General features: G+C 39.4%; 3 protein-coding genes across 3 annotated transcripts; 1 reads left to right on the forward strand and 2 right to left on the reverse strand.

Moving 5' to 3' along the window:
• Nucleotides 1-2,644: 2,644 nt before the first annotated feature.
• LOC116165533 (formin-like protein 14) lies at nt 2,645-4,430 on the reverse strand. The gene is made up of 5 exons (XM_031480066.1): nt 4,145-4,430; nt 3,956-4,048; nt 3,717-3,896; nt 3,327-3,651; nt 2,645-2,761 (listed from the first exon to the last, which is right to left on the reverse strand). Exons 1-5 carry the CDS (start codon nt 4,408-4,410, stop codon nt 2,645-2,647), a joined length of 981 nt encoding a protein of 326 aa, XP_031335926.1. The 5' UTR covers nt 4,411-4,430.
• Nucleotides 4,431-6,357: 1,927 nt separating this feature from the next.
• On the forward strand, nt 6,358-8,559 carry LOC116165539 (probable DNA polymerase). Its single transcript, XM_031480078.1, has one exon. The coding sequence runs from the start codon at nt 6,358-6,360 to the stop codon at nt 8,557-8,559; it is 2,202 nt and encodes a 733-aa protein (XP_031335938.1).
• Nucleotides 8,560-12,180: 3,621 nt separating this feature from the next.
• On the reverse strand, nt 12,181-13,431 carry LOC116165548. The gene has a single exon (XM_031480092.1). The coding sequence runs from the start codon at nt 13,429-13,431 to the stop codon at nt 12,181-12,183; it is 1,251 nt and encodes a 416-aa protein (XP_031335952.1).
• Nucleotides 13,432-16,386: the final 2,955 nt, after the last annotated feature.

Here is a 16,386-nt window from a genome sequence, read left to right on the forward strand (position 1 = left end):
AATTCTTCAATCGAAATCTTCATTTGATTAAACTGGAATTTTCGGCGTTTTTAAAGGAAATGAGCAGACGAAAGGCTTATGATCTGTTTTCATAATGAACTGTTTTCCATAACGTACGGTCTAAAATTGTTTTGTATTTCTACGATTTGGACCCAATTCATTTTCTATAGTAGGTAATAATTTCTTTCAAGCACTCTAAGGGTCGAGAGGTAAAAGAAGCATCGGTACGGTGATGTGAATGTTATATATATATTATATTATATATATATATATATATATATATATATGTGATCGTGTTAAATCCTGAATATCTATCCATCAACATAGTTTTATGCCAAAAATATCTACCTTCTCTTGCGATGGATAAAAGAAAAGAAACCAGGTTGATGATACACTTACTTTAAAAAAGCATTTGATACCGTAGATCATGATAAGTTTTAAGAAAGTATGACGTCTGCATGTACATTTAGGACATATTTGAACACAGAACTTGGTGGTGGAGATATTTTTGGTAAGATATGGTCCAATAGGGTCATCCATCACAATGCAGGCTAAAATTGAACTTAGTGACGATCCCATAGGAGCTCCCGATATTTGTCTGTAGAATTTATTATCGAAGGTGAAGTAGCAATTTGTAAAGGTGAGAGTAAGCATCTGCAGGAACACCTCTTTCGGAAGAGTAGTATGTTGTTGGATTATTTCCCAATGTTTATTGATGATGTCGATGACTAAACTTTAGTGGAATGTTCGTGAAGAGTGGCACCACGTCCAGGAATATTACGATGAAATTTTCGGGTAGCTGATGGTTTCTGATCTTGTTGGAAAACATGAATGTATCTTGAATATTATAATCGGTTCGGTTGCCATGTGATGAGGATGCTGGATAGGAATTTTGATAAACCTGATAAGCAGCAGTAGATGCACGAGACGATAGGTCTTAGTGGGCAGCTAATCTTGTGTATTTTAGGTAAACCAAAAATTTTGGGTGCAGTTCCATTGTAGCACTTTTTATGGAACTTTTGAGCTGATCGCTTATCTCCATACTGTACTACGGTCAAAAGTTGACGCCAATCCCCTCCAATTAATACAATCTTGCCACCGAAACGAAGTTTTGAAAGACTGCTTTCTGCAGCATGCTAATTTCATTTATGATTATTAACTGCGCTTTCTTATTCTTTGGGTTATAACGTCATTCCACCGTACTTATAGGTGGTACGTAATCTGTCCCTTTCGTAACGTCGGTGGGCAAATGAAAAGCGTTATGAACGTTCATACCGCGAGGTAAAAGTTGTGCAGCAGCACCAGTTGACGCTGTAACGATGGCATACTTTTTATACTTACTTAAAAAATATATCTATGATGGTTTTTATAAGTAGTAATATATAGCCGCTACGAAATCTCACTAGATGAAAATCCCTAGAAAAGTCACTAGAATTGAGTGGTTCTGAACTGCGGTAGCGAGGTTTGCGCCTATGCTAACGTCAAGGGGGTCGAGGTTTGCGCTCGAGATAAAGTATCGGAGGTTTGCGTCCGAGCTAAAGTAAGTCGGTTTGTGCCTGAGGGTTCTTGTCGATGGTAGTGTACGGCCGATTCTAAATCTCACTAGATGAAAAATCCCCTAGAAAAGTCACTAGAATTGAATGGTTCTGAACTGCGAGGGTTGCGACTGAGCTAACGTCAAGGTTCTTGTCTAAAACGAATATATGGCTGTTTCTAAACCACACTAGCGTTAAGAGGTTTGCGCCTGGGCTAAAGTAATTTGATCATGTTCAGGGAAGTATCAGAGGTTTGCATGAAGTGGTTTGTTTATGAACTGAAGGTGGTATATAAAGGATAGGAATGAGTGCTGTAATATTCATCTTGGTATAGAAAGAGCATCCGTTACGATGACAAAAACAGCATCAACCACAACAACAACATTTGTAAAAGTGAGCCGAAACCGCAAGAGAATTGAGGATTTGCTTACGAAAATAAAGATATTAAAATGGGACCTGGAGGTATTCGAGGTGCAACGAAAATTGAGTAAAGTGCGCTTGCACACAAGAAGTTGAAAGAGCCAACGTCTATCAAAATTACTATTTTTTGTACTACACATGTATATTTAAGGGCTGGCGCTCGTATCAATAATTATTATATGTACTTCAGCAGCAGTAAAGAAATAAAACACGCATGAATATTTGTTGTATAATTATTTAACCACGAGTGAAATTTCCTAAGTACCTACGCAATTGAAGTGCTAAGGAGAAATGGGTTTAATCATAATGAATTACATTGACCTGTGCACGTAAAAATAAACATTTTATCTCGGAAACCTTCATTTCAATTTACGTTGTTAATATTAAGCATAGGTACCTTATTTATTACTAATGGGTCACATTTTTAAACCTTAATAGAACTAATTTTTGATAGCTGCAGAATATAAGTAATTTTAGGTAAATGAACATTTTGCAAAAAGCAGCACATTTATTCAAAAAAGGTGGGAGAACAAATTTTGACCAATATTTTGGATGGAAATCCAAAAAAAAAACTGCTCCGATGTTGCAGTAAATCCAGCGGGATTTACTCGAAGCGTTTATGATACAGCGGAAGCGAGCAGCGTTCGAATGCGATATCGGCACCTTGTAGGAGAATGAATGAATACAACTCATATGTATCCGCGGAGTTCGTCTGAAACACCATCACCTTTATTAGGATGAAGGCTGCCCGCGCGCGCTCCGCGCGGCTGCTGCACCGCCGCGGCCGCGCGGTCCCCCGCGGCTGTCTATCATCCGTACTTAAGCTTGATCGTGGGAGCGCGCCTCGCGCGCTCCTTTATGCGATCGCCATAATTTTGTGTACATTACGTACAATTGGTAAAAAGCGAGATCGTGGAAGTACGCTACTTGTAGCGAGCTTCTTTATATGCGATCACATTTGAAACTGATTAGAATTTGAAACTGATTAGAACCTACGAATTTTTTTTTAATCCGTGGACCGCGAAATTTTTGAACGTAATACGCGGTCTTGCTTCAAGTGCGCTTATGCAATTATACATGCGGTCTCCTGCATTTTGGGCTGCATAGCGTAACAGATTACGCTATAAGTATTTTTTCTATCTAAATGTTTTCACACAGACATCTTTTTTCTTGCCCATGATTCATGACTACACCACCACCACCAAGTAAAAAAAGAATAGTTTATGTGTATTTGCTATTTATTACTTAAATCTAGATATATACAAAAAAAAACCTATTTACTATTTATTACCTACTTCAATCTATATATATACAAAACAAAAACACCTATTTTCTGCATTTAAGAAATTTCAAAAACTCCCCTATGTATACCTCATCCTTTTCCAGACGCTTTTCGTCCGCCTTTGCCGCCTCTAGCTGCCGCTCCAACTCAGCCGTCTTCACTCGCGCCTCCAGCAGCTTGGCCCGGTACACCGGCTCCATTTGCTTTAAGCTGCTGTAGGTGGTTAGGGCTAGCTCCCTGGGGGTCTTTGGTTGAAGCGACCCCCCCTCTTGTTGTGACGACTGAGGTGGTTGTGGCGGTGATGGTCTTTCGGGGCGGTACCCCTCCTCCAGGTCGACCATATGCATCATGTCCCCCAAATTTTTCCCCCTTTTTTTGATTCCGCTCGTCGAAGGGGCGTGGTCATGGCTGTGACTGTAATCAATAAAAAATAATCTGTTACGATGGAGTTCGATTAGTATTTTATGACATAAACTTACGATCGTTTTTTTCCCGCTTCACGGCCGGATTCTGCCGGTGGAGGAGGAGCAGGAACCGGTGTTGCTGCTGGTAGGGGTGGTGGTGGCGGTGGTGGAAGATGTAGCTGTAGTGGTGGTAGCTGTGGTGGCGGTGTAGGCGACCGCATGGCTTCGGCGCTCAAGGTGGGCGTCGGTACTATGCTGAAATTAGAGAATTTTATCGTTAGCGCCTAGAAAATAAAAAATACATTTTTACTTACCGAGCTGGCTCGAAAAGAAAATCTGCCGCCGGATCCCCTTCCAACTGAGCCAGAAGCATATCCAGCTCGAAATTTTCGCCCATATTCCCGGTTCTGTAAAAAAAATCAATCAAATTTTTAACATAACGAGAAAGAAGGAAAAAATAACTTAAAAAAAAAAATATAAATAAATAAATATTGTATACTTACGCAAATGTCGAATTATCTGAGTGTATTGTTATTACACTCAGATTATCGTCCAAGAGTGGTAATCCCTGGGGCGGCGGAACCGGATCCATCTGGGTTAACACCCCAGATGGCTTTGACGGCGGTTTTTCGGTGGTGGTGTACGTCTTCGTCGACGACGTAGTCGGTGCTTTTATTAGCATCGACTGTAGAATTTGCACTTTTGGAACTTTAGGGGCTTTGGGCGCGCGGTTTAACTTTTTCGTTAGTTTTTTAGTTAGTGATGCCATTATAATAGCTCGATGCTAACTAGTAATTAGTGGGGAAAATTTTCAGTATATATTGTAAAATTGTTGTAATGGTTTGCGGAAAACTAAGGAGAGATTGCGTTAATGAGTGAGAAAGTTAGATCGTATGATTCTGGGATAAACCAGGTGCAGCGGCATGAACTCTTGCGCATATTTGACCCTGAACACCTGGTCTATATATAAGGTGACGATACTAACATTACTTGCATCTTCAAATCCCCCCGCGGCTAGTATAGGACGTCGTGCGAGTGCAATACACCATCAACAGTGTCGATTGTACGTACGCGAGGGGTCTGTGACAAGGATATCAGTACTCACATATCTTTTTTCCGAGAAAGCAATAGTTCTTTAGATAGACAATTCCTGTAAGTAGTGATAATGGAGTCTACATCCGTTGCAATTCTTAGTAGTGAAATAGTTAAGCTGACCCGAAAAGCTGTTGCATTATTAAAACATAAACCGGAAATTTTGAGACATATTTCGATATTAAGGACAAATATTTCATTGATACAAAATGCAATCAATAATAGAATTCATTTAGACAATCGCCTAGAGAACCCCAGTACTTTAGAAAGTAATCTAGGAATTTTGAAATTTTATCTGGTTAGGTTACTTCAACAATTGAAAAAGGTTTCGGGAAAAAAAGAGGGTTGTGGAATAAGTGATACCCCTACTAACAGTCCTTCTAGTAACAACGGTCCCAAATCTCGTGCCCTAATTTGGCAAACTTTAAATTCCTGCTTTCAGAGTCGAATACTTACCGGTATTATTGTAAATACGATATACAAGGATCCTTTAATATTTTTGGATAGGGCGTTTAATAACATTGCACGAAAGGTTAGGGAAATGTTAAGACAATCCATGCTAAAAGTAAACGTGGTTCTTGCATGCGATTTCATACATCCTCAAAATCTTAATATAGATCTCAAGACGTTTGCCACAAAAAATAGCGTTCTTGATGTCGGTAGTAATCTAAAAGAGTGGTATCGGAAGGAGGTAATTGATAGATTGCGAGGGAAGCTTGAGGGCTTTGAAGAGTGTCAATCTGGTTGGAGTTTAAGGGAGGTATTATATGTAAAAATAAACATAAATAAATACATGCCCATTAGAGTAGGACGCTTTTCCACCTATATTAAAATCCCTCGTTTTATAGCACTTAAGAGAGCGGTTATCAATGTTAGAAATAATGACAAGTATTGTTTTTTGTGGTCGGTCGTCTCCGCCCTTTATCCCGCGAAATCTAACCCCGATAGACCTTTCAGTTACCCCCATTTCGATGCTGTTTTGAACCGTGGAAATATTGAATTCCCTATTAAGGTACCCGATATAAAGAAGTTCGAACGATTGAATAATCTCGCCATTAACTTGTATTGCTTAGAAAAGAGAAACGTACTTCCTTTTATGTTAAGTAGAAATCGCGAACCTCGAGCAGATACGATCAATTTACTAGTCTTATCATCTGATACAAATGGCGCTAATTCTAAATACTATCATTTTGCGTGGATAAAAAACCTATCACGTTTATTATCGTCGCAATTGTCGAGAAGGGAACATGCAAAATTTTTCTGTAACATCTGCTTAAATCACTTCTCTTCGAATCAGTTACTGGAAAAGCATACAATTCGCTGTCATCAAGTAAATAAATGTGCGGTAAGATTGCCTAGAGAATCTGAAAAAATTGTACAGTTTTCTCATTATTCTAATAAGGAAAAAGTTCCGTTTGCAATTTACGCGGATATAGAAAGCATTTTGGAAAAATGTGATACAATTTACTATACAGGGAAAAACACTAACCTATTTCAAAGGCATGTACCTTACGGCATAGCTTTTTATTTGAAATGTGCGTATGACGAATCGATCTCGAAGTTTTGGTCCTATAGAGGTGAGGATTGCGTAACTTGGTTTATTAACCATCTACGAAGTATCGCGATGTGGACTAATACAATTATTAACAACCCTCGACCGATGGAAAGATTGAGTGAGAAACAGCAACAAGATTTTGAGAGCGCCACTCATTGCCACATATGCGAGAAGGTGTTTTCCGAAAACGAAATTCGGTGCCGAGATCATTGCCATTTTACGTCCAAATACAGGGGCGCATCACATCAGGCATGCAATATAAACTATCAAGATAATCATGCCATACCGGTGGTATTTCATAATCTAAGTGGATACGATTCACATTTCATCATCCGCGAACTTGCAACCGGTATGCCTGGACAAATAAAACTTTTACCTTTAAACAAAGAGAAGTATATCTCCTTTACGAAATACGTAGAGGGTACAAAGGTTAATTTTCGATTTATCGACTCCTTTAGGTTTATGAGCAGTAGCATAGAAAAATTGTCATCGTATTTAGGAAATGATAAAAAAACGATAACGCGTTCGCAAAGTCGCAACGAGTCCGAGTTTAATTTGGTCATACGAAAGGGTGTTTTTCCCTACGAATACGTAGACTCTTGGGAAAAATTAAACGAAACTCAGTTACCGCCAAAAGATAATTTTTTTAGTACATTGCGTAACGAAGGCATCACCGACGAAGATTATGATCATGCTTTAAAAGTATGGAACTTGTTTTCGATTCAAACCCTCGGTCAATTTTCGGATTTGTATTTGAAAACAGACGTGCTACTTTTAGCGGATATATTTGAAAATTTTCGTGAAACTTGTCTACAAACTTATAAACTGGATCCCTTGCATTATTACACGGCACCTGGTCTCGCATTCGATGCCATGCTCAAAATTACCGAGATTAAATTAGAACTTCTAACAGATATTGATCAAGTTATGTTCATTGAGAAGGGTATTCGAGGTGGTATCACTCAATGTTCCACTAGATACGCGAAGGCTAACAATAAATACATGAAAGATGACTATCGTCCAGATCTTGAATCGATCTACTTGATGTATTTTGATGTCAATTCCCTGTATGGTGCCACAATGTGTGAATTTTTGCCCTACGGAGAGTTTTCCTTTGTAGATGACGATGCTTTTGAAACGTTAGATATATTGAACCACCCTGATGATGCAGAAATCGGTTACATTTTGGATTGCGACTTAAATTATCCGCCCAATCTCCATCAATTGCATAATGATCTTCCTCTGGCACCAGAGCACAGAAACCCTCCTCGTTCTAATTTTAAGAAATTAATGCTAACATTGTATTCGAAACAGAACTATGTGTTGCACTATAGAAATTTGAAACTGTACATAAAGCAGGGATTAGAACTCGTCAAAATTAATCGCGTATTAAAATTTCGACAATCGCCTTGGTTAAAAAAGTATATCGATTTAAATACGCAAAAGCGGCAAGAATCTAGTAATGAATTTGAGATACACTTTTACAAGCTAATGGTAAACAGTGTATATGGAAAACTAATGGAAAATGTAAGGAAATATAAAGATGTGCATTTGGTAACGACATGGGAAGGACGGTACGGCGCTGGGGCGTATATATCGAAGCCGAACTTTAACAGTTGCACTCTTTTCGGCGATAATGAGGACATAGCCATTATAGAAATGAACCGTTTAGAAGTGCTGCTCAATAAACCTATTTATGCCGGTTTAGCAGTTTTAGACGTTTCAAAAACGTTTCTTTACGATTTTCACTACAATTTTGTTTTAAGGGAATTCAAAAATCGCGCAAAACTCTTATACACCGACACTGATAGCTTGATATACTCATTCGCAGTTTCCGACATTTATCAGTCGATAAGAGAAAACATTGCTCGATTTGATACTTCGGCTTATAGTCCTAATAACGCTTTTGGCATACCCCTGGTTAACAAAAAAGTTCCCGGTCTGATGAAAGACGAGAACAATGGTAAAATAATGTTAGAGTTCGTAGGGCTAAGGGCAAAAATGTATGCTTATTATGTAGACGGTAAAGTATTGAAAAAATCAAAAGGTGCAACTTTCGCCAGTATCCGTGAACTGACTTTAGAGGACTACAAAAACTGTTTGTTTAACGATGCAATCTTGAAACGGTCTCAGCATCTAATAAAATCGCAAAAACATGCAGTATTCACCATTGAACAGAACAAGATTGTTTTAAGCCCACATGACGATAAACGACAAATTGATCCCGATTGTATTAACACTCGTCCTTGGGGATATAACTCTCTCACTTAATTGTATCAATATTCCACAACCCTCTTTCACCTTGTGTTATAATTTTCTTTTTCTGTTAATTTAGGTGTGTGCGTGTGTGTGTGATGACGAGCAACAGCAGTAGTAGCAGTAATAGTAGCATGGAAAGTAATGATCGAAAATTGGAACAAGACATTTTTCGTGCTTCGCACGCAATATACTTCGGACATTTAAAGTGCGCTATATTAAACACCACTTCGTTCTCTATCGAGACTTACTTCTTCATTAACAACATTTTACAGCGCATTGTTATTCCGGATGAGTGTTTTAACTGGTGCGCAATATCAAAAAATGTGTGCAAGGAAATGGTTAAATTACTATTTCATAAAAAGATTGAATTGGATAATTTAATGAACCATTATTCCCGTGTAAACGGTGATCGTTTTGCTGACGCTCATGCTCCTAGTGTACCATTGTATTTTACAACTTTTATAGCAGATTTAAGAGCAAATAGTGTAAATAATGTATTTAATAGTAGTATGTATAAAGATAGTTCGTATGTCATTAACGATGCTATATGCACAGCGGCAGAATACGCAAACTTTAATGCGCTGCAAATATTTATTGATGTTTGCCAAGAGTCGAATGTTAGGTATAATTTTAGTCCACGGCAAGATGCTCGCCATCGGAAAATCTACGAGTGGCTATTGAAAAATATAAGAACCGGTACACAAGATCCTAACGCTCTACTGGGTTGGAGGTGTGGGCCAGATAGCAGCGTATGGCCCTCGACGCTGCTGAACGATTACCAGAAAACGTACGATATTCTTAAAAAAATTGTCAATAACGATAGCTTTACTAGAAAAAATGAAAAATATGTTGTATGGTAATTGGAAGGAAAAATAAAAAAAGATCAAAAAAGCTTTTGTTTTCTTTATTTATTAATTTACAGCGAAAATTACAATACGATATTATCATTTTCTATCCAAGATTTTTCGTCCAGTCCCCACCACTTGACGTACACTTTATCTTTCTTACGTCGCAGCACCTTCTCCACCAAATAGATATCGGAATACTTAGCTTTTTGCAGTTCCTGCTCATAAAATCCTCCCAGTATCGGTTTTCCTTTCATGTCTTCCAACAAGTACGTCACGGGATTGGTTATTTGGACTTTTGCAATTTTAAACAGTTCACTGGACCAGTTCGGAGTATATCCCTTGGCGAACACACTCTTGTGCTTACTAATTCGAACTACATCGCCAACATTAAAACGATGTTTCTTGTTAAAGAGCTTGATGTGTCTGTAGGCCTTCAGCTGTGTATCGGCCTTTACTTCGATCGGCTTCATCCCCGTTGTTCGATGTTTACGATTATTATACTCGCTCGTGATTGATTCAATTGCATCAATCCATACATATTTTCCACGTAGACTAAACTGACGGTATAAATAATTTTTGATTGTCCTAATTGTTCTTTCGGCTATGGCAGCCTTTTTTGTACTGTACGTGGAATAGTGATTAATATGTTCTCGCGCCATCAATTTGTCAAATGATTTGTTATAGAATTCCTTCCCCGCATCGGACTGTAGATTTTTCGGTCTACGTCTTGTAGTTTTGAAAATATCCTGTATGGCTTTTGTCACCTCCTCACCCGTTTTAGTCTTCAGTCCTCTCGTCCACAGATATTTTGAGAAACAATCGATAACTACCAGTATGTGTTTGTAGCCTTTATTCTGTTTAGCGTAAGGTATAATTTGCTCTTATTACCACGAATCTGTTCGGTGGGGTCGTAATTGCGCCGTGCGACATGAGTTGCTATTATTATCTGCTTATAGTTACTTCTATCCTGCTTGGATACTAGCGATTCATCCGGTTCATTCATGATGATAAGTTCGTATAACCCTGCAGTACTTTTGTACCGGTTCCCGTTAATGACCAAATCTTCGTCATCTATCGTCACCTCCGTCTTCCCCATTCTCCACTTATCCGTTTCGACATTATAATGAATTCCAAAGGTGGTGTCAATTGCATTACTCGTATCTCTTATCATGCGCTCGACGTATATACGTGGTAGGTGTTTGTATTGTTCCAAAAAGGCTTGCGAACCTTGCATATCAAGTAATGAAGCAGATGATTCTGATGCAATAGAGGACTCGTCTTCTTCTTCCTCCGGTTGATTCTCTCCTATCACTGTACTCTGTAGAAATGATGGCGGCTGTCTCAATGATGGAGTAGCCGTGGGGTGAAAAGGTCTAACCATAGGACTAATATCAGTTGGCGGATATTTTTGAAAGTAGGGAAGTCTAGCCAGCGGACTGATCTCGGTAAGGGAAGAGGGCCTTCGTCTCACTCGCGAGTAATAAGGTATCGCAGGAGTCGTACGTTGTTGTGGTGACTTTCTTTTTACAGGAGATTGACGTTTTTTAGGGGGTGATGTAAATACTTCATCCTCTGATGGCTCCTCCTTTTTCGTTTCTATAACCGATGATGACGGCGGTTCGATTTTCTTTACGATCTGAGCTAGTGGTTGAATTAGCGGTTTATACGTTCGTACAAATTCCACTTCTTTAATAAAACGATCCGCTTTGAGACGATCGTACTTTTGCTGTATCGCTTTACGCGCCTGAACTATTCGTCGTTTCAAGGCCATCTCCTTATTATCCATGATCAACGGAACAGGTAAACCGATATCAAATGAACAGATCAACTGGAACAGGGTCTGTTCCCCAATAAAGCTGTTAAGCTGTTCAGCGGTTAAAGCTGTTCAGTTGTTAGTTAAAGCTGTTCAGCTGTTAGTTAAAGCCGTTCAGCTGTTAAACTGTTAGAGGTATTAAAGCTGTTAAAAGCTGGTAAAGCTGTTAAAGCCGTTACAGTTGAACTGAACAATAAACATGTTTTCATGGTATTATATAGTGATCGAAGCCTTTCCTGAAACGACCGTTTTGCACATCCGCATCCTTATTTATCACCATAAACCCATACGGGGTTCGCCAGCTTTCCGAACACATTTCTCGAAACAGCTGCATGGTTATTATGGGTGCGACGTGATCTTCATAAATATGTCGCAAATTCAAGTCGTCCTGTTCGAATAGGACAATTAAGTTGGCATTATCTCTAATCAATTGTTTAGGAATTTTAGAATACGTCTGACCCAAGTAGAAACAATCGATGGCGTTATGCCTGCCCATTGAAAAGTATGCTCTAATGTTATCCTGTTTTTCACAAGCGATATCGTCAAAGATAAAAACCGAATTAGGTTTAGCAGCACTGGGCTCCATAATGTCCGCGTTCTTGTTGAATGTGAAGAAGCCAATATCCTTCATTGGTTGCAAAATTTCCCCCAAAACCCTATATTTGTCTTGATTCAGCGATTTGGAATAGACGTACACGTGTTTGAAGCGAAGACCATTAGGTTCAGTTAGCAGACTGAGCATCGTATTCGTTTTACCACAATTGGACGGTCCACAAATGAGACATCTTACGCTGTTTGGAAGTAATACGCCATGGGTTTTTTTGTGGTCCACATTTGGCGTCGTGTCGAGATTTTGAACGAGCAGCTTTTGCTTCTGCATCACTACCTTCATTTTGGGGTCGCGGTTGAAATAAGACTACGAACATTTTTTATCATTACATTTTATTTATACATTTAATAAATAAATACAAATCATAGTTTCTTCACTTCCCCGGTCAGAGGATTGTATTGAATTAGTGCGTCGTGCAGGATCAGACAATAGGCAACCGTTCCCGCCTCGAAGGCCTCCATCGACTCCATTTCCAACTTAACATCTACCGTCGAATGCTTCAGAGATTCGTTTTGCTTTGAACAGTCCAGCACAAAGATGGGGCAACTTTTAAAATACAAATAGTCAAAGAGGGCGTCTTGATGCTCATCTTTCGAGTAATAATCGCGCCGAAAGTTTAAATAGTTTTGATATGCAATGATGTATTTGTTGGCATTAAAATCTAAATGCATCGCTTCGTACGGATAACTTTTCGAGTTGAGATGCAGTTTTAAATTTCGAATATTGATGTTATCGAAATTGGCGGCTCTTGCTTCGTGTGAAAACTTTTTACCGCTTCGTTGAAATGCCACAATTATCCATCGTGGTTTCTCTAGTTGAGTTGAAGTTTTGATTGGCCATATATCCAACTGTGCCTGTTTTAAAGCGGGCAATTCGTACAGTTCCCATTGACGAAATGGCATTGTGATTATAGCATCCTTATTGATGCGTTCGTATAGGCTAATTTTGGCGCTATCACTAACGGTCACGTGAGGGACTTTCCATTGAATTTTTGTTAATGTTATTGATGCATCGTCGGCGGTACCGATGTAGCAATTGGCATCGCTTCTAGCACGAATTAATACCAATTCTTGTCGCATGTTTACGATAACCTGTCGATAGTCCTCCATGCATCCGAATATGTGTTTCAGCGGAATGCAAACAGCGAAATGCTTCTCCTTGTTGCTCTTATTGAAATCTACTTGAAGGGATTCATCGGTGGGTGACCACCCCAAGTGTTTGAGACCTTTGCTTTCAGTAGACGTATACGATACGTATCCCTTCAGTGAGGATGTAATACCAGGATTCCTGCATACATCCACTTTCTGACCACCCAACTCATAGCGGATTTCTTCGAAAAGGAATGGCGCGAAATTGTTTGTTAGGTTGCATGTCTTTACGATGGCGCCCTCTCCTTCCGGTTGACTCCATTCAATTTTTCCTTCCAAGTACAAAAAACTGTCGTAGGTGGCGCTTATCAGCTCTTGATTTTGAATTAATATTCGTATTTCACTGGAAAGTCCGTAATCCGAAGATCCTCCGTATGGAAGATAGGTGTGAATATCGGATTTAACAATCGTTTCGTCAAAGTGTACGCTTTGAAAGACGTTTAACGAGTCTGCTGCCGCCGCCATTTTGCACTTTCAGGCCAATGGATTCCAAGAAAGATTTTTTCTACTGGCGTTAACGTGCCCGGGTTCTGTCTCGATTGAGAATAACTCGATTTCCGGTCACCTTGTTTATTTATAGCGTTGAGGAAGGATGGCAATGGACCTTGATTAATACGTAACCCCATATTCTTTTAACTCTAATCGTACTGTAAACGGTTCACTTTCCCCGAAATCGATCGGTTCACCCTTTTGATTCGTCAACTTTATAGTTATATTGCTAATTCTACTGGTATTTACTTCCAGATATTGAGTATTACTAGGAATTTTATCTAAGCGGTAACCTGGTGGAACGGAAACGTCTATTTCGTAAAGGACCTTAGCACGATTTCCGTTTCGATAGGATCCCGTAATGAGATTGCACTCTATGTGAATGTTAGTGTGCTTAATGATTTGAATATCTAAAGCAGATGTATGTAGAACGTTCGCTTCCAATATCCTCGATTCGAAACCGAGCATGCGCCCTATGCAGTCTCTTGGAGTGAAATCTATATGAAATTCGCAATTAAGTTCGCACTTGAGCGTATTGTTATTTGCACGTAGACTAAAGCGACTTGTAGGAATGTGAGCTTTTATATACTCGCTTATCTCTTCCAATTCGTAAGCACCATGCGGAATTGTTATTGCCTTGGAGTATATTGAGCTATTTGAATCAGTTTTATAGTAAAACTTATCGTTTCCCGCGTGAATGTTTCTTATGCTGTTACAGCCATAAAACCCCACCATCCCGATAACGTACATTTTCCCCGAAGGAAGTTCAATAGGTGGATAGAAATCGTGACTCGCCGTATTTCCAACACCCTCTATGCTGAACGTCGTCGACATGATTACCGCTACTGCTCGCTTAGTCAGTGTTGCTGTTATTTATACAGAAATTTTAAGCACAGATGGCCGCAATTCGTTGTACCAAATTGTTGCTCTTGCCCGTAATTATAATAGATTTTACAGTCGCGGAAATACTCGATCACTTCTCGTGGTGGTGGAATATTACCGAAACTATCATAGTACCAAACTCGTCTACCACGTTTTTTGTACGAGACCCAATGAGTACCACGCCCCCTTTGACTGTCTAAATTAATAACCCCGGATTCATTTTTCCATGGCGATATAGGCATATTATCTCGCATAAACACATCCCTAAAGTATGGTACACACCCTTTTGCGTGCTTACGTAGATCTAAATCTGTTAACGGCCGCTTAGGCAATTTTTTGAAGTTTTTTTTTTTTAAATGCAACGCCAAACTGCCTCCCGATTTGTAAGGTTTCAAGTACAGCGCATTGCCACTTTTATTTCCTATAGCGATCGATTCCATCGTGCGATTATGGCGTGAAGTTTCATCTTGAATTTTACGTGCGTCACGAGATGCATTAACTGCTTTAGCAATGCCTGCCGCGCCGCCGGCTAAAGCTCCCACTGCCGATAAACCGGAGAATAGGGGTATCAAAAATGGTAAAAACCCACCCTGTTTTGGTATGGGAATAACTCTAGGTACGCTTACATTTTTCCTACCACCTAAATTTTTTATGGCCATATTTGCTGCAGTAACAGCTGACTTTATCACATCCGCGGTATTGCCGCTTTTCCTCATTTTCTTAGCAATCGTCCTGCGCAAGTTCAATAAACTACTCTTCTTCTTATTCTTCTTCACTCCCATCCCCAACTTTCGTTTTACCTTCATGATGGTGCCCACTGTAAGAGCCGCTGCTCGTTCCCCTAACTTCGTGTCGGAAGCTTTTAACCGTTCCCAAGCTTTCCGCTCTAGAACCCGATCTGCTCGATGTCGACCTTCCAAGTCTTGGTTATCCCTATAGCTAATGTCGTGCTCTTTACACTGGGCGTCTAGTGGGTTTATGCCGGGATCACCTCGCTTTAGTCTTTTGTCTAGTTTAGTACCAGGACCGCAGTATTGATATCCGGGAAGATGTAGTTCAACTGGAAGTTTGTTTATGAGAGTATTAACCAAGCCCCTCCCATCCGTACACTTCCGCTTCCGATTCAACATTATTGGCATGATACAATGCGGTGGCATATTTATAGGGAAATCTAGGCACAATGAAAATACTAAACTGCAGTAACCGTTTATTGAGGAGGTTGATATATGTGATACATTAAATAAGTAGGTCTATAGTGTAATATTTCCATCATGCACACTGTATTGTGAGAATTTACATTATTCTTATAGTTTAGCACATCTTCAATATCGCGATAGATGAAGTCGTCATCGTCCTCCTCATCGTCGTCACCAAACTCCATTTTACGAAAGTGACGGTAGTTAATCACCTGTTCGATAAAATCTTGATAGAAACAGGACAGAGCGTATGATTCCAGTAAATCAAATCGATAGTTGATTATATTTTTCAAATTAAACAGTTCTTCAATATCGTTCTTTCCCATCGTGCAATATTGAGAGCTGCTGTTGCCACATTGTATTCTTACACTCTTCAACATTTTTTCAGTAGTCCCTTTCACTGACAGGTATAGTAGATGGTGATATTACTATTAAGTGTATCCGAACTTTGATCTCGTTCGACATCTTTCTCTTCGTTCACATTCGACCAATCTATCCATCTTTCGATCTCTTGTGATCGGAAAAATTTCATTTCGAGATATGTTTGCCATTTTAAAAGTGTCACCCAATCTTCCCTTTTCATGAGCATAACACTGCCGCATGCGATGCGAAGGATTGGTTCAAGGTTAAGGTGTGTACTGTAGCCGATTTCAATGTATTTTGAATTATCTAAGCTGTCGAAGAGGGTGTAAGAGGTACAATCGATTAAGTGTTCCTCAATCGCTTTGCTATGCATATTTTCAACTTGAGAAGGTGATGGTGGCGTTGATCCATATCCATTATCACTACAACACCAACACGAGCACGTGAAATAGTTACTATTACAGCTATTTTTCGTCGCCATGGATGATAG

Source organism: Photinus pyralis, unplaced genomic scaffold, assembly GCF_008802855.1.
Source record: "Photinus pyralis isolate 1611_PpyrPB1 unplaced genomic scaffold, Ppyr1.3 Ppyr1.4_LG1, whole genome shotgun sequence".
In the NCBI taxonomy this organism is placed as follows: Eukaryota; Metazoa; Arthropoda; class Insecta; order Coleoptera; family Lampyridae; genus Photinus; species Photinus pyralis.